The sequence below is a fragment of the Danio rerio genome, chromosome 24 (assembly GCF_049306965.1).
Source record: "Danio rerio strain Tuebingen ecotype United States chromosome 24, GRCz12tu, whole genome shotgun sequence".
NCBI classification, from domain to species: domain Eukaryota; kingdom Metazoa; phylum Chordata; class Actinopteri; order Cypriniformes; family Danionidae; genus Danio; species Danio rerio.
This window is the reverse complement of record NC_133199.1, coordinates 6,716,745-6,734,811: the sequence shown is the minus strand read 5'-3', so window position 1 is coordinate 6,734,811 and position 18,067 is coordinate 6,716,745. Positions and strand designations below refer to the sequence as shown.

Here is an 18,067-nt window from a genome sequence, read left to right as displayed (position 1 = left end):
AGTAGTTTTCCAACGTTACTACCCAATCACCTTTTTCACTAGCCACAGTTTAATTGTTGTGAAAATATCTTTTATATGCATAAATTTGACTTTGGCATACTAAAATTACAAATTTTTACATTTTCTTTTATGTCCACATGCCTCTGTATGTATGTATGTATGTATGTATATATGTATGTATATATATATATATATATATATATATATATATATATATATATATATATATATATATATATATATATATACAATGGAAGTCAAAGTTATTAGCCCCCGTTTATTTTTCCCCCAATTTCTGTTTAACAGAGAGAATAATTTTTTCAACGCATTTCTAAAAATAATAGTTTTAATAACTCATTTCTAATAACTGATTTATTTTATCTTTGCTATGACAGTAAATAATATTTGACAAGATATTTTTCAAGACACTTCTATACAGTTTAAAGTCACATTTAAAGGCTTAACTAGGTGAATTAGGTTAACTAGGCAGGTTAGGGTAATTAGGCAAGTTATTGTATAATGGCGGTTTGTTCTGTAGACTATCAAAAAAATATAGCTTAAAGGGGCTAATAATGCTGACCTTAAAATAGTTTTTGAAAAACATAAAAACTGTTTTTGTTCTAGCCAAAATAAAAAAAAATAAAACTTTCTCCAGAAGAAAAAAAAATTAGCAGACATTTAAAGGCTTAAATAGGTTAATTAGGTTAACTAGGTGTGTTAGGGTAATTAGGCAAGATGGTTTGTTCTGTTGACAATCTGGGAAAAAATATTGCTTAAGGGGGATAATAATATTGACCTTAAAATAGTTTTAAAAAGCTTAAACTACTTTTATTCTAGCCTAAATAAAACAAGTAAGACTTTCTCCAGAAGAAAAAAAATATGTAGGAAATACTGTGAAAAATTCCTTGCTCTGTTAAACATCATTTGGAAATTTATGAGGGCTAATAAGTTGGACTTCAACTCTATATAATTTCAAAGTAGGCTGTTTAGTGTTTATTTACTGCTTCATCTTCAGTCATAGCTTAAAGAATCATACAGTAATTCAGCTGTCTCTTCTACAGCGTGTCGGCAGTAGCATGCGCTCATGGAAGCAGATCTACGCTGTGCTTCGTGGCCACTGTCTCTACCTGTACAAAGACAAGAGAGACGGACAAACCAATGCCAACTCTCAAATCGAAGAAGAGCCCCTGCCAATCAGTATCAAAGCCTGTCTGATAGACATCTCCTACAGTGACACGAAGAGGAAGAACGTCCTGCGGCTGACAACGTCAGACTGTGAATATCTGTTCCAGGCAGAAGATCGAGAGGAGATGCTGTCCTGGATCAGAGTCATTCAAGAAAACAGCAACTTGGATGAAGAGGTGAATGATCAGATGTTATTTCATCTAATACAGTTCCAGCTGTTCATGTGAGATCAGAATTCATGTTTGTTTAGGAGTTCTGAAGTACTTGTGTGACAAAATCTAATTTAATCAACAAAAGTCACCATATTCTGAGCTTTTAGGAAAAAAATAGGTTTTCTCTTGCTAGATTTTAAATGTCTTATCATTATTGTTGTATTCAATATTGCCTCTAATGTATTTTTGAATGAATTTTGGAGGGTAAACTACTTGACCCAACCCAAGCTCATTCTGGAAACGTAGTCCCGCGGACGTTTCTGGAGACCCCGATTTACGTGGCCGGAGGTACGTATGGCCGTGTTTAGTTTTTTTCGAGCGAACGGTGCAGGGCGGTATGACGCAGCTCCGCTCCTCCTCTTCCCGCTCACCGACTGACGGCTCGCCTCCGATTGAAGGGCTTTCCCGCTGCTATCAGTTTGTTCGCTTAGCTCACAGCGTTACGTCGGCGGAACGGAGGCCCGGAAGAGGAGAAGCCGGCCATGGGGACGACCGGGATCGAGTTCGGGGAAGAGTGGTTCCAGAAATCAGGTAAGATGAAAAACACAATCCAAAAAATAAGGGCGAGAACGTGGCGAGATCCGAAAACGCGGTCGAAATCAAAGACAAGGGCTTTTGCTTTTTTTTTTTTTCTGGACGGCTTTTGCAAACCGTCGCTTGGGTTTAGGGAAGGAGGAGGAAGAGGAGGGCGGTCGGGTCGGCTGATTGGCTGGCCGCCCGGTCGATCGTTCGGTCGTTCAGCCAGTCAATTGGACAGACGGTCGCTCCACAGCGAGACGGTCGATTTTCACGCGAGAACAGCGTGGGCGCAAACGGCGAGAGGCGTCCGAGACGTGAAAAAGCGTGCACAGCGACCTCTCGCGGATCTGCGAAAACAAAAACTGCTTGAATACGTACCTCCCGGGATGTATTTCGCGGTCTGCAGAAACGTCCGTGGGGCTACGGTTCCACAATGAGCTTGGGTTGACTTAACCTGTTAGCCAGCACTCAATTTTGTGGATTTACACCTACCTAACTTTAAATAGTAACAGTTCCTGACTCTAAATTATGTATCTTTGGAAAGAAGGCACTTTGTGCTTTACTGTGGTAAAAGGAGAAGTTACAAAATAAAAAGGTTATACATTATAAAGTCATGAGGAAAAAATTGTACTGTGTTCAATATTTGTTTTTCATATAGAAACACAGGAAAACATTAATGTAATGTCCTAGAAAAAATATCCCTTGTAAGCCAAGTATTTAATGAGTTTATATTTTAAATTTGATGAAGATAGCATGCAAAATGAGAGTTCTGTAAAGTTTTCTGAGGCTATGTCGATGTCCTTCTTTCCCTCACCGTCAGAGGTACTTTCTCAAAAATTATCTTCCCAAAGCTAAAACATTTACAGTTGCTGAATGATTTGGTCTACATTCACAGTTTATGTATCATTCTAAAGAAGACACTCTGGGCTTTATTATCCATCATCCAGTGTTTATAATGCTGTATATGAAAAAATGTTATGGATGCTTAAGTAACGTAAAAAAATTGCACCGCACTAAACATTTTATTATTTCATTAAAAATATGTGAAATCAGTCCTGGATCAACACAGAAAAGTAATAGGTCAAAAGCCACATATCTCCTGAGTGTATGTTTTGAATTTGATGCCAATATCATGCAGAATTAAATTTCTGGAATTATTTTTCTTAGACAATGTCTTGTGATTTTTCTCCCTCTCCTTGTTTGTGGAGAAGCAGTCTGGTGACCACACGATGTTTCTGTCATCTTCTACCCTTACTTGTTCCGAACCAGTTCAGTGTTGATCTCTAAAGATGATTTATTGAAGAATGTTGGAAGTCTTTGTTAGTAACCATTGACTTTCATAGTATTTGTTTTTCTACCATAAATGTCAATGGTTACAGGTTTTCAACATTCTTCAAAATAGCTTTTTTTTTGTTGTTCAACAGAAGAAAAGAACTCAAACTAAATCATCTCTTTTAGAATTACCACAATTTATACAATTAGGCCAAAACTCATTCAATCAACAATAATGCATTTAAGTGAAACATTTCTTTATTACAAATATATACAAATACATGGCTCACATAAGAAAGAACTAAATTGGATTTTTTTGATGAAGCATTAGAAAAAAATATTTAGCATTTAACCCTGTCAAAGTCTTAAATTTCCTTCATAATCTTCCTAAATTTGACTTAATCAAGCCTAAATTAGGTCAAATGCAGTCACCAGACTGTACCTGTTAACTGCCATGTTGAGCTAACATGTCAGTATAATATACATTTTTAAAGCATTAGCTTCAAAATGTCCACTTTACAGACTAAGTGCAAAAAAAATATGGGGGCAATTTTCATCCAAGCAAAATTACTAAATAAATGATTAAGTGTTGTTCCCATAGTAGCTATTAAAGTCCTGCAAAAATTATATTCAAGCTACCATTTTAATATTATGCAAAGCACAACAACAGCCTGTTTTCTATGGAGCTAATCAGTCTCAAAAATAATACATTTACTAAATATAATTCATACATCCACAATGCAATACACATTTACAAAATCTAATTCTTAAGTTCAAAACACAATTTGTAAATATACAAAACCAATTCATAAATTTAAAACATGATTGAAAAACAAACAAACCCAATTCATAAATTCAAAACATGATTAAAACACAAACAAATCCAATTCATAAATTCAAAACATGATTGAAAAACAAACAAACCCAATTCATAAATTCAAAACATGATTAAAACACAAACAAATCCAATTCATAAATTCAAAACATGATTGAAAAACAAACAAACCCAATTCATAAATTCAAAACATGATTGAAAAAACAAACAAACCCAATTCATAAATTCAAAACATGATTAAAACACAAACAAACTCAATTCATAAATTCAAAACATGATTAAAAAACAAACAAACCCAATTCATAAATTCAAAACATGATTAAAACACAAACAAATCCAATTCATAAATTCAAAACATGATTGAAAAACAAACAAACCCAATTCATAAATTCAAAACATGATTGAAAAACAAACAAACCCAATACATAAATTCAAAACATGATTGAAAAACAAACAAACCCAATTCATAAATTCAAAACATGATTAAAACACAAACAAACCCAATTCATAAATTCAAAACATGATTAAAAAACAAACAAACCCAATTCATAAATTCAAAACATGATTAAAACACAAACAAATCCAATTCATAAATTCAAAACATGATTGAAAAACAAACAAACCCAATTCATAAATTCAAAACATGATTAAAACACAAACAAACCCAATTCATAAATTCAAAACATGATTAAAAAACAAACAAACCCAATTCATAAATTCAAAACATGATTGAAAAACAAACAAACCCAATTCATAAATTCAAAACATGATTGAAAAACAAACAAACCCAATTCATAAATTCAAAACATGATTAAAACACAAACAAACCCAATTCATAAATTCAAAACATGATTAAAACACAAACAAACCCAATTCATAAATTCAAAACATGATTGAAAAACAAGCAAACCCAATTCATAAATTCAAAACATGATTAAAACACAAACAAACCCAATTCATAAATTCAAAACATGATTAAAAAACAAACAAACCCAATTCATAAATTCAAAACATGATTAAAACACAAACAAATCCAATTCATAAATTCAAAACATGATTGAAAAACAAACAAACCCAATTCATAAATTCAAAACATGATTGAAAAACAAACAAACCCAATACATAAATTCAAAACATGATTGAAAAACAAACAAACCCAATTCATAAATTCAAAACATGATTAAAACACAAACAAACCCAATTCATAAATTCAAAACATGATTAAAAAAACAAACAAACCCAATTCATAAATTCAAAACATGATTAAAACACAAACAAATCCAATTCATAAATTCAAAACATGATTGAAAAACAAACAAACCCAATTCATAAATTCAAAACATGATTAAAAAACAAACAAACCCAATTCATAAATTCAAAACATGATTAAAACACAAACAAACCCAATACATAAATTCAAAACATGATTAAAACACAAACAAACCCAATTCATAAATTCAAAACATGATTAAAAAACAAACAAACCCAATTCATAATTTCAAAACATGATTAAAAAACAAACAAACCCAATTCATAAATTCAAAACATGATTAAAACACAAACAAATCCAATTCATAAATTCAAAACATGATTAAAAAACAAACAAACCCAATTCATAAATTCAAAACATGATTAAAAAACAAACAAACCCAATTCATAAATTCAAAACATGATTAAAACACAAACAAACCCAATTCATAAATTCAAAACATGATTAAAAAACAAACAAACCCAATTCATAAATTCAAAACATGATTGAAAAACAAACAAACCCAATTCATAAATTCAAAACATGATTGAAAAGCACACAAATCCAATTCATAAATTCAAAACATGATTGAAAAGCACACAAATCCAATTCATAAATTCAAAACATGATTAAAAAACAAACAAACCCAATTTGAAAATTCAAAACATGATTAAAAAACACACAAACCCAGTTTTTAAATTGAAAACATGATTCATATTATGCACAAATACAATTCATTTGGCAAAAAATATTAATGATATTTACTAGTGATTTCAATAATTATGTGTTGTATTTATGAATTTTGAATTTATGAATTGGATTTGTATTTTGTAAATGTGAATTGTGCTGTGCATGTATGAAATTTAGTTCATAAATGTATTATTTTTGATGCTGATCTGGCTCCATAGTTTTCTGTTAATTTATACAGAAATTCGTTTTATTTTCTTTATTTTTTTTTGACAGTGAAAGTCAAGGAAATTGATAATTGGCTTAGAATAGATACCCTGAAACTTGCTTTACAGTATGTTAAAGCACTAAGGCATTATTGACAACAGTATTACTTTTGGTAAAGCTGCTATGAAATGTCTTTTAAGAAAAGTCTTAAACAAATACTTTTGATGACATTTCCACAGGTTTTAAAGTGGGCCAGTCTGGGTTGTTTTTAACAAACAACGATTTATAAACGGTTTCATTTAATGACGTGAGCGTTATAGATACCACACTTCACCTTTAAATGATTGCATAAGTCTATTCAGCTCTAGTGTCCGATATTGAAACGGTGGCTTGTTTCGTGTTTCCTTGTGAACCAAGGAAAAGACCCTATTTAAAGTTCCTTCCTAGAATAGCCTAACATAACCTAAGGCTTAACGGAGTAAAAATAGACTCTTAAGGAAAAGCTCTGCATCTTCACTACAGGGTGTCGTCTTCTGTTTTCTGATAGCACAGAGCTATCCACGAGCCCTCGAGTGTGTTTGGGGATTCCACTCTTAAGTTTCATCCATTGTCTTTTTGTTTGCTTTGTTTTTAAGAATGCAACTGTTACAAGCACAGACCTTATCAACCGGAAAATAAAGGAGTACAACACTCTGATGAGGTAAGCAAGGAATGGAGAAGAGTTTCTGTTTAATTTTGAAGTCTGCAGATCTTGACTTGACCGATCTTTACTTTATTTTTGTTTTGTTTTTCTCAGTCCACCCAGCAGTAAGACAGAACCTTCCCCCAAGGCGTCCCGCCAGTCACTGAGCATCAGGCAGACGTTACTGGGAGGTAAAGGGGAGAATAAAGCCACAAGCCCTCACTCACCGAACAAGGAACATGACAGGAAAGCCATGCACAAAGGTAACAGCATTAAGAGCTTTTACTCAGGATTTTATGTAGAACTTTTTATTTCGAACGTGACACTTGATTTTATATTTGTTTTAAATAGTGTTTATGTGTATATCTTACATATGTGTTTGTTTTGTCTTTATTTCTTCGATGGACCCCAGGAAGAATAGCCACTACCTTGGTAGTGGCTAATGGGGATCCTGATAAATAAATAAAAAAAATAAATAAATTTTAAGTATGTTTTACAAATCTTGTGTTGTTTTGTGAACTCATCCCACACGGAAAGAGCTTATTTAGGCATATATGTTTTAATATAGGTTTTTAATATATGTGACATTTATAAAATTGGGGGTTTTCCTATGTACATATAATATAGGAAAACCGCCAATTTTATATATGTCACATATATTAAAAAACTATATCAAAACCTATATTAAAACATGTATGTTTATATAGGTTCTTTTCATGTGGGCTCTCAATTATTTGCCATAGCTAAATTCCCTAACATGCCAATTACATGTAATACCAAGTTCAAGTGTTCATACATACATACGTTTTTGCTTTTTATTTGTTGTTGTTCTTAGTTATTGCCTTGATAATAGAAAATATGAGCTAGACATCATGTATGACAATTGCCAAAGTGAGATATGAGCTATATAGGAGACATATGTAGTATGTACATAAAGGGCTTATATGTGAATATAAAGAAGCAATACAGGAGACCTACAGTATATGGCCTGTATATGCACATATATGCACTTCAATTTTGCGTATATGCGGCATATATACGCATATATGCAGCATATATATTTTTATATATGTGCATATATACTGCATATAGGTTTCTTATATGCGCATATATCTTCATATAGGTTCATTCCATGTAGGATTTCATTGTACAGCACTTTGGTCTGCTCTTTAGTGGCTGTTGAGTGCTTTATATATAAAGTTTGAATGAATGAATGAAAAGGGGTTAGGTTAGAGTTTGAAATATTTTGGTTGAATTGTTTGAGAAATGTGAAAGACGATGTTGGAGAGAGGCTGTTTGTCCTGGTTTGTGCTGCATTTCTTCCACTGTCTTCTAGAGAAAGTCTTATTTTTTATTTCAGCTAGAATGAAAACAGTTTTTTTATTATTATTATTTAAAACATCCTAAGGTCAAACTTAAGCAATTTTTTTTTTATTGTTGACAGAACAAACCACTGTTATGCAATGATTTGCCTAATTACTCCAACTTGCCTAATTAACTTATTTTAGCCTGTAAATTTATGTCATTCCTTCTGGAAATGACTTAAGTGGTGATAGTTTTCATTTTCAGTATGATAATGATCTGCTAATTGCAGTGAAATCATATTTGGAGAAAGAAAACAGCTAATAAAACACAATAAGTGATGAAATGGCCTACACAGGGTCCAGACCTAAATATAATAGAGGCTGTATGAGATCACCTGGACAGAAAAAGAAAGATAAGACAGTCTAAACCTAATGAAGAACTCTGGAAGCTAAAAGAGGCCTGATATTACACTTGATTTTGTAAAACACAAATACACAGTTGAGGTCAAAATTATTACTCCAGGGCAAGGATTTTTTACAGTATTTTTGATAATATTTTATTTTTCTTCTAGAGAAAGTCTTATTTTTTATTTCAGCTAGAATAAAAGCAGTTTTTTATTTAAAACATTCTAAGGTTAAACTTAAGCTACATATATTTTTTAAAAATGTCAACATAACAAATCACTGTTATATATTGATTTGCCTGATTACCCAAACTTGCCTAATTAACCTATTTAAGCCTTTAAATTTCAGCCATTCCTTCTGAAAAGGACTTCATTGGTAAAAGTTTTTATTTTCAACATGATAAGGATCCGCTAATTGCAGTGTAATCCTATTTGGAGAAAGAAAACAGCTGATGAAACACAGACAGTCATGAAATGGCCTCCACAGGGTCCAGATCTAAATATTATAAAGCCTGTATGAGATCACCTGGACAGAAAAAGAAAGATAAGACACTCTAAACCTAATGAAGAACTCTGGAAAGTGCTAAAAGAAGCACATTATTTCAGAACATGTCAGGACAATTAGAAAAAAACAACTGAAACCAGGTTAAACAGATTTTTTCTTGAACACGAAAAGGTTGTGCAGTTGTTGTTGTTTTTGTACATATTTCCTATATTTTCTGCATGTTTTTACAGGGTCTCCGCGGAGTCTTAAAAAGTCTTACATTTCAAACACTAAAATTTAGACCGGAATAAGTCTTTAATTCGATATATAATAATAAATATGGTGTTGTATATCTTAAATACTTTTAAACAGGTCTTAATTTTTTTCTTGGCCCATGTAAAGCTACCCAATGGCTTCAACCAACAATCCATCTAAAATAAAATAAAAAAACGTTTAACAAAAGTAAAATTGATGAACTCTGTTTATCAATACAGTTTAATAATCTTCCTTACATCCTTACAATAACATTTGTTTCAAAGTTCTGCATGTATTAATGCTTAAATGTATGTTGTGAATAAATTAGGTTTATTATTGTTTTAACAATTTATTGTAATATAAAATATAAATGTATATAACAATGCTTTGAAACTTTATTTAACATATCTGGCTAAGAAAAAACTGAATTTAAATTTTAATGGGGTGAGTAAAAAATAATACACTGGCCATTACAAAAATAAATCCTTAGTGTTTTGCCCTCTTAAAGTCTGATATTTCATTCTTAATGGTCTTAAAAAGGTCTTTAAAAGTCTTGAATTTGACTTGGTGAAACCTGTAGAAACCCTGTCGTATTAAAGAGACTGATTGATTATATATTGTGCAAAAGTCTTAGGCCAAAAAAAGTTGGTATGGTTCTCAGCACTTTTGCACAGTACTGTATATTAAAGGTCATTGATTCAGTGCAAATGTTTGGTTCTTATAATGATTGTTTTGTGAATAGATGAAACCAGCCCGCCCAAGGATAAGGGCACATGGAGGAAGGGCATCCCTGGACTGATGAGAAAGCCATTTGAGAAGAAACCGTCTCCTGGAGTCACTTTTGGAGTAAGACTAGACGACTGTCCTCCAGCTCAGAACAACAGAGTAAGACAGTGTCCTTATTTTACTGTTTCACATGACATTCATGATGTCTATGACATACTTAAGACGTCTATTTTGAATAAGCTTACTTTTAATAAAACAAGAACTTGCAACTGAAATAATGTATTTTAAAACAATTTACTGTTTAGTAAAGGAAACACAATATTTTTGGAAACTTGACTGTATAAATTGCAATTAAATGCAATTCACTAAACCTTAAATATGACTAGCAGTTTTACAGTTATTATTCATATTAATATTTTTTAAAGATTTTGTATTATTATTCAACAAATATTAATGTGAAAATGCTGATATTTATTTGTAGTAATCAAGAGACTTGTGTTCTTTCTATAATGTGTATATTATGTATTTACTGTAGATGTTTTGTAATTATATTGTACGACTTTACGATTTTACTTTCATAATATTTAAAACAATTTCTCGGAATATTTCAACTTTAATCTCGAAATATTGCGACTTTATTCTCAAAATATTACGTCTTTAATCTTGCTCAACTTTGACTTTATTCTCATAATATTTCAACTTTATTCGCAAAATATTATGACTTTTATCTCTTACAACTTCAACTTTATTGTCGTAATAATTCAACTTTATTCTCAAAATATTACGACTTTAATCTTGCTCAACTTTGACTTTATTCTCGTAATAATTCAACTTTATTCTCAAAATGTCATGACTTTAATCTCGTACAACTTCAACTTTATTCTCATAATGTTTCAAATTTATTCGCAATATATTATGACTAATCTCGTACAACTTCGACTTTATTCTCGAAATATTTCAACTTTATTTCGAACAATTACGAATTTAATCTTGTATAACTCTGACTTTACTCTCATAATATTACACATTTTTTCTTGAAATATTTCAACTTTATTCTCAAAATATTACAACTTTAATCTCATATAACGATGATTTTATTATCGTAACATTTCGACTTTATTCTTGTAACATTTCAATGTTTATATCGTATAACCCTGACTTTATTCTTGTAACATTTAAATAATTATCTTGTACATCTCCGACTTTATTCTGGTAATATTTTGACTTTATTCTCTAAATATAATGACTTTTTTTAATAGAACTCTGACTTTATTATCGTAATATTTCAGCTTCTTCTCAAAATATTATGACTTTAATCTAGTATAACTTTGACTTTTTTCTCATATTCGGATCTTGTTCTCGTAATAATTCCACTTTTTTCTTAAAATATCACGACTTTAATCTCGTATAACTACTACTTTTTTATTGTAGCATTTCGATGTTTATCTCGTACAAGTCTGACTTTACTCTCGTAGTATTTTGACTTTACTCCCAAAATATTATGACTTTAATTTAGTAAAACTCTGACTTCATTATCAAAATATTAAAAATTTATTCTCTGAATATTTTGACTTTATTCTTGAAATATTTTTACTTTAATCTCGTTTAACTACGACTTCATTATCGTAACATTTCGACTTTATTCTCGTAACATTTCAATGTTTATCTCGTATAACTCTGACATTATTCTTGTAATATTTTGACTTAATTCTCATAATATTATGACTTTATTCTAGTATAACTTTGACTTTTTTCTCATAATATTTTGACCTTATTCTCGTAATTATTCAACTTTATTCTCAAAATATTATGACTTCAATCTCATCATTTTTTAAGGGATTAACCTCTTTAGAATAGTGATATTTTTAGCTGCAAGTGTTTAATGATGTTTGACCAGTAATCATTTATTTAAGTTTGTATTTAGAAACCATAAAAACAATTTGCATACTGCTGATTTTAGAGTCACATTTGTCTATGCAAGCAGCATATATTCACATGGCGTACAGTCTTGAAAGTTTATATTGGCAGGTATGTGATCGAGCTTTGTTTGTTTTTAGTTTGTTCCTCTGATAGTTGAAGTGTGCTGTAACCTGGTGGAAGAACGAGGACTGGAATACACAGGCATCTACAGAGTGCCAGGAAACAACGCTGCCATCTCCATCATGCAGGAAGAGCTCAATAACAAGGGAATGGCTGACATAGATATTCAGGATGATGTAAGTGTATATATCTGTCATTGAGTATATCATGTCATATTTTCTCTGCTTCTTCCTTGAGCTCTTTTTTTTGCTCTACAGAAATGGAAGGACTTGAATGTGATCAGCAGTTTACTCAAATCCTTCTTCAGGAAACTTCCTGAACCGCTCTTCACTAACGGTAAAAGTCCTTGTTGGAATTCCCTTGCTTGAGGGGCTTTATGACTCATATTTGATTTATATGTATCTTGCTCTTTCTCAAAATGAACTGTGTAGTTCGCCATCTAGTGGCTGTGCATCATATACTGTAGACATGCAGTTTCAACACTTTTTTTCGTCTTATTTCTAGTCCAAAAATCTTTAAATTCTTAAATCAGGAAGCATTTTCTGGACAAGTAAAAAATATTCCCTTGTTTTCAGAAATAATATGTCAAAATTAAATGAGTGTTTCCCTTAGAACAAGCAAAAAACAAGATTATTTAGCTTTTTAAAGAAAAACTCTGAAATTATTTCTGAAAACAATATACTTTGCTTGTCTAGAATTATATGTTCTATTGTTCAATGGAAGAAAGAGACACAAAAAGATGTATTTTTGAGGGAGAGTAAATACTAATTAAATGTTAATTTTGTGCTGAAATATCCCTTTAAAACCCATTCACTTTTAAAACTTGACTTAATACCTCAATCATTTTTATTCATACTCTAACCTCTGTAGAAAGATATGCAGACTTCATCGATGGCAACAGAATAGAGGATCCCGTAGAGAGACTCAAAGTGCTGAAGAGATTGGTAAGCAGTTGTTTACCTCATTTAAGTTTGTTTATAGTAGTAATAATTTTACTATACTGTATGTGATCGCAGTCCCAAATAAACCTCTTAAATTTCAGCTTCACGAGTTGCCTGATCATCATTATGAAACGCTGAAGTTCCTCTCGGCACATCTCAAAACTGTGGCTGAAAATTCAGAAAAGAACAAGGTAAATTGTTTTTTCATGTTTTTTTTTTAACATAAGTGAAGTTTATTTATAAACTAATTTCGAGCGGATCACGTGATTATGATTGAACACAGCTCCAAAAACATGCACTACAAGTGAATTGATCAATCTAAATTTAGCACTACAGTCAATCTCTCATCCTGCAGCATATCTCTAAATAGCAATCATTTTAGCAATCAGCTCTTATCAAGGGGGGAGTTGTCGAGATCTACCTGAGCTCAATGCTCCCCTCTCGCCCTGCAAACAGGAGGGAGCCCAGGGCTCAAGGACCTTTTGGGCTCAGGGCTTTCTCCCGGGACAGCATGCCAAACTTGCTTATAATCAATCATCAGCTAAGTGTGAACTCTTGAAACAATTCTATTAATAACACAATAGAATTCAATGCTGAATACACTAAGCTGTGCCTGCCTTTGCCTTGATTTGCTTGCCGATGCCTTGTGCATTGCCCTCTACTCGTTGGCATTTTTACATTTATATTTTTAAAAATCTGACTCATTTACAAAACAAACAAAAGGTAACATTAAATTTGACTCCTGATTGTGAGGTGCTGTTCGATTCATGATTGGATCTGGACACCCCTGATTTCCTGTATCCACTTTTCTATCGTGTTTGTTTGATATCTCTAAAAAGGAGAAATGTCTCATGTCCATTTATCGTTGTGTCAGATGGAGCCACGGAATCTGGCTATTGTGTTCGGGCCGACGCTGGTGAGAACATCTGAAGACAACATGACTCACATGGTCACACACATGCCAGACCAATACAAGATTGTCGAAACGCTCATTCAGCATGTGAGTAACTTGTTGTTCTGATGAAGAAAGCCTCTCTTTTAAATGTGTCACGCTTTTAAATTTGGTGAAATAACTTTGATGTTTTTTTACAGTATGACTGGTTCTTCACTGAGGAGGGTGACAACGAGCCTACGGTGTGTATTAGTACAACTGCTTGCTTTATTGCAATGTTTTTTTTTCATTTATTAGTTTTTGAAATTCTTTTAGATGTGTTTTCTGTGAAGTGAACTAATAAAAGTAAATAATCAGTGGGATAGAGCAAGAAGGTCGCTGGGTCGCGGGTTCGAACCTCGGCTCAGTTGGCGTTTCTGTGTGGAGTTTGCATGTTCTCCCTGCCTTCGCGTGGGTTTCTTTCGGGTGCTCCGGTTTCCCCCACAGTCCAAAGACATGCGGTACAGGTGAATTGGGTAGGCTAAACTGTCCGTAGTGTATGAGTGTGTGTGTGTGTGTGAATGTGTGTGTGGATGTTTCCCAGAGATGGGTTGCAGCTGGAAGAGCATCTACTGTGTAAAAACTTGCTGGATAAGTTGGTGGTTCATTCCGCTGTGGTGACCCTGGATTAATAAAGGGATTAAGCCGACAAGAAAATTAATGAATGAATCAGTGGGATCGGTGGTTCCTTGAAGAACCTATAAGATTAGACTTTTCACACACACACACACACACACACACACACACACACACACACACACACACAAAATGGTTCTTTTCAAGAACTGTCCACTGAAAGTTTCTTTAAGCAACACAGTGTCATCACAGCAGAAACTGGGAACCTTTATGTTTTAGAGGGTTTGGTATTAGATTTCACCTTAAAGGGATAGTTCACTTAAAAAATTAATTATTCTACCATTTTAGTATCTTTTTTTTCTTTAGAACACAAAAGAAGATATTTATAAAAATGCTGGTTGACTTCCATAGTATTTCAAGAGTTCACACTTAGATACTGCTCCACTTTAATAGCAGGTTTGGCATGCTGTCCCGGGAGAGAACCCTGAGCTCGGTGATAGATGAGCCCAAGGTTCCCGCCTGGTCAGTGAGCATTAGGAGGGATACGAGATCAGGTATTTCTCGAGAGCCCCCTGTTTTATACTTTGGCTGATATGGTGGACCTGACTATGGGAGGAAACCGGAGCACCCGGGGAAAACGCGAACACGGGGCGAACATGCAAACTCCACACAGAGAGTGCCGACCGGCTCAATTAGAACTTGAACCTTTGGCAGCACCAGTCACTGAGCCACCATGTTGCCCGATCATAGAATAAGGAGAAGGCAGAAGGGAAGGATAGAGTTTTGTTTTTTTTCCCAAAAATGAAAATAGGGATTGAAGTTTTGGCAGGACATTTATAGTAGTTTTACAATGATCTGATAGGCTAGATAATGATTAGCTGTAGTGGAACATATCACATACTCTTCTCAAAATTAATTTGTGGAACTTCACTTTTTTATTATGGAAGTCAGTGGGTTTTCGTTTTGCACAGAAGAAAAGAAACTCATAAAGATTTAAATTGAGACAAAGGAGAAGAAACAAGGTGATTTTCATTTTTTGGGTGAACTTATTCTTTAACCTCTTAAGTGTTAAGAGAGATTGCATTTTTACCCCTTTATGTCTTTAAAGTTGTATAGGTGGAACTGTAAAAAACGTTTTCCCTTTTGTTGGAATCTAATAACTCTATAAATCCATTTCTTAAAGCAAACACACAATTGTACAATGTACACATGTAAATTGTATTATTACCCACTGCATGTGGGTATGGGAAGCTTTAAAGCAGCACTTTGAAAGTTTTTTGACCTTAAAATATTGTCGCTAAAATTACACCAGTGGTAGAATAATGTTTAAATGGATGAATTCTAGTTAATTGTTGTCTGACGTTACACATAGAACTTTAGGTGAGCGATACACACACACACACACACACACACACACACACACACATATATATATATATATATATATATATATATATATATATATATATATATATATATATATATATATATATATATACAGTTGAAGTCAGTTGCGATTTAGTCTCGCCAGACCTTGAACATAATATTCCCCTAATATTTGCTAATCGTCATTTTTTAAACAAAATGATTTTCCAGTTTATGTTTATTTGAATTTGACTTTTAATGTTTTTTTTTTTTTTTTTGTATTTGCTCTTTTGAGAAAGTAGCCACCACCCTGAACTTCTATGCAGAAAATCTCCAAAAAATCCCAGATTTCTTGTACAAATGTTGTTTTTTATGTTTGTTTTTGTTCAGACTACAGTCCAGGAGGAAAGTGCTGTGGAGTCTCAGCCTGTGCCTAATATTGACCACCTGCTGACCAACATTGGCCGGACAGGAACCTCTCCTGGGGAAGTGTCAGGTAACATGTGCCCTTGGTTGGACCCTCTGTTGAATACGTGTAATTTTGTGCTGAAAAAATGTCTTTGTCTTAGTCATGTGACCTAAAATAAAATACAACAATGTGTTTAAGCGATGTGTTTAACATTGATGAAAACTGCTTTGCTTTTCTGAGAACAGAAGCAGGTTCTCCTGTGTTTTAACAAAAGCTACTGTGGTGTGGCTTAATTACAGTGCAAGTTTGTAAGGCAAGATATGCACGATATATACTTTTTGGCCTTCAGCAGCTTGCTTGGCGCGACTTCTAGAACATTTTGGTTTCTATTTTCCATTTTTAAATCTGATTTAATTTCACTTGCCAGTTTTGGTCATTTTCTGTTGTTATCCCATTTCTGTCTGGGTCATTTTTTTATGTTTGTGTAAATCGTACATAAACATAGTGAAGACATATTTCATACAGCACAAAACAAATCAGGAAAAACAAATATTCAGCAAAAGGAAAAAAATATATATGACTTGGAATTTACAAGAATGTAATGAATAGCATCAATAAAACATTTTGTAGCACCACCGTAACATAGATTTGTGGGAAAAAATGTCCCTAAATGCTCTGTTCATTTAAAAATGATAATTTTGACATCGTTTACTCACCTAGATGTTGCTCCAGAGATCTGTATCTTTATTTTTGCACCACAAAAGGACAAATGCTTTGCATACATATATTTAATGGTAAAATATCAACCAGCACAAATCTAAAGGAGTATCAAAGAATGGTGATTATATTCTTTGGACAAGAGAACTGACCGAGTTAGTGGCGCCTACTAGCGGCGGCAGGTGGATCTGTCACGACATTGAGGTACAATTATAAACCTATTGAACATTTAGGTGACTATTAACCTGCGAAATCTTTAAACTGATAAAACAAAACAAAAATGAAATTTAAATTGTGAGAGCAACATCAAATATTTATATAAAGAATATTATTTATCTTTCTAGTATTATTATTTCTATTACTATTTATTATTTAAGCACACACACACAAACACTCACACACACACACACATTAAACACAGTAATGGAGAAAAGAGTGCTCTTTAATTATCAGCTGGTGGTCAGCGCCCGCTCTTTTTTCCTGGTCATTTTGCCATTGCCATGTGCTGTGTAAAGGCAGACAATCGGATACGAGTCACTTTTAAAAGATGATGTAAGCCGGTCATCAAAAAAAAAAAATGGAAACAGTCACAAAAAATCAGCATTGAACATCAAGATCTGCAGTGTAAATGCAGCCTTATGCTGCGTTCACACCAGACGCGGATGAAGTGTCAAGCGAGAGTAATTTACATGTTAAGTCAATGCAAAGACACGAATAGACATCCCACGGCACAATACGCATGAATGAGGCGGCCCCAGTTGAGCATTTTGTACGGATGACCCACATACCGCGTATTTCACTCAAATCGCTCGAGTTCAAAAATCTAAACTATAGGGGAAATTCACGCCACGTTAACCAGTCAGGAGCTTGCTCTTGTGGGGGCATGATTATAATGTAGCACCTGTTGTTGGTGTCCCGGGGCAAAATCCTCCTGCTGCCACCGACATCAGTTCATTAAATAGGCTCGGCTCAGTCAGAAGCACCGCTGAAAGCCTCCATCATCCAGGTTTCATTTCTGGAGGATTTTATGAGCTCATAGAGCTGAATGCACCTCTAAAAGGATCTAG

The 18,067-nt window shown here is 33.2% G+C and overlaps 1 protein-coding gene across 8 annotated transcripts in view; it reads left to right on the top strand.

The window, feature by feature from the left end:
- Positions 1-18,067, top strand: part of arhgap21a (Rho GTPase activating protein 21a) — a 147,681-nt gene that overhangs the window by 119,439 nt on the left and 10,175 nt on the right. For 7 of the 8 annotated variants that reach the window (XM_073939975.1, XM_073939974.1, XM_073939973.1 and 4 more), the window contains 11 exons: positions 1,062-1,361; positions 6,802-6,866; positions 6,963-7,111; positions 10,038-10,180; positions 12,079-12,237; positions 12,319-12,397; positions 12,932-13,005; positions 13,104-13,193; positions 13,877-14,002; positions 14,095-14,136; positions 16,265-16,370. In XM_073939975.1, coding sequence (XP_073796076.1) covers positions 1,062-1,361; positions 6,802-6,866; positions 6,963-7,111; positions 10,038-10,180; positions 12,079-12,237; positions 12,319-12,397; positions 12,932-13,005; positions 13,104-13,193; positions 13,877-14,002; positions 14,095-14,136; positions 16,265-16,370 — 1,333 coding nt within the window. Of the gene's footprint in view, positions 1-1,061; positions 1,362-6,801; positions 6,867-6,962; positions 7,112-10,037; positions 10,181-12,078; positions 12,238-12,318; positions 12,398-12,931; positions 13,006-13,103; positions 13,194-13,876; positions 14,003-14,094; positions 14,137-16,264; positions 16,481-18,067 lie in introns of those variants that run through there. The other variant, XM_073939978.1, reaches the window with a different exon arrangement.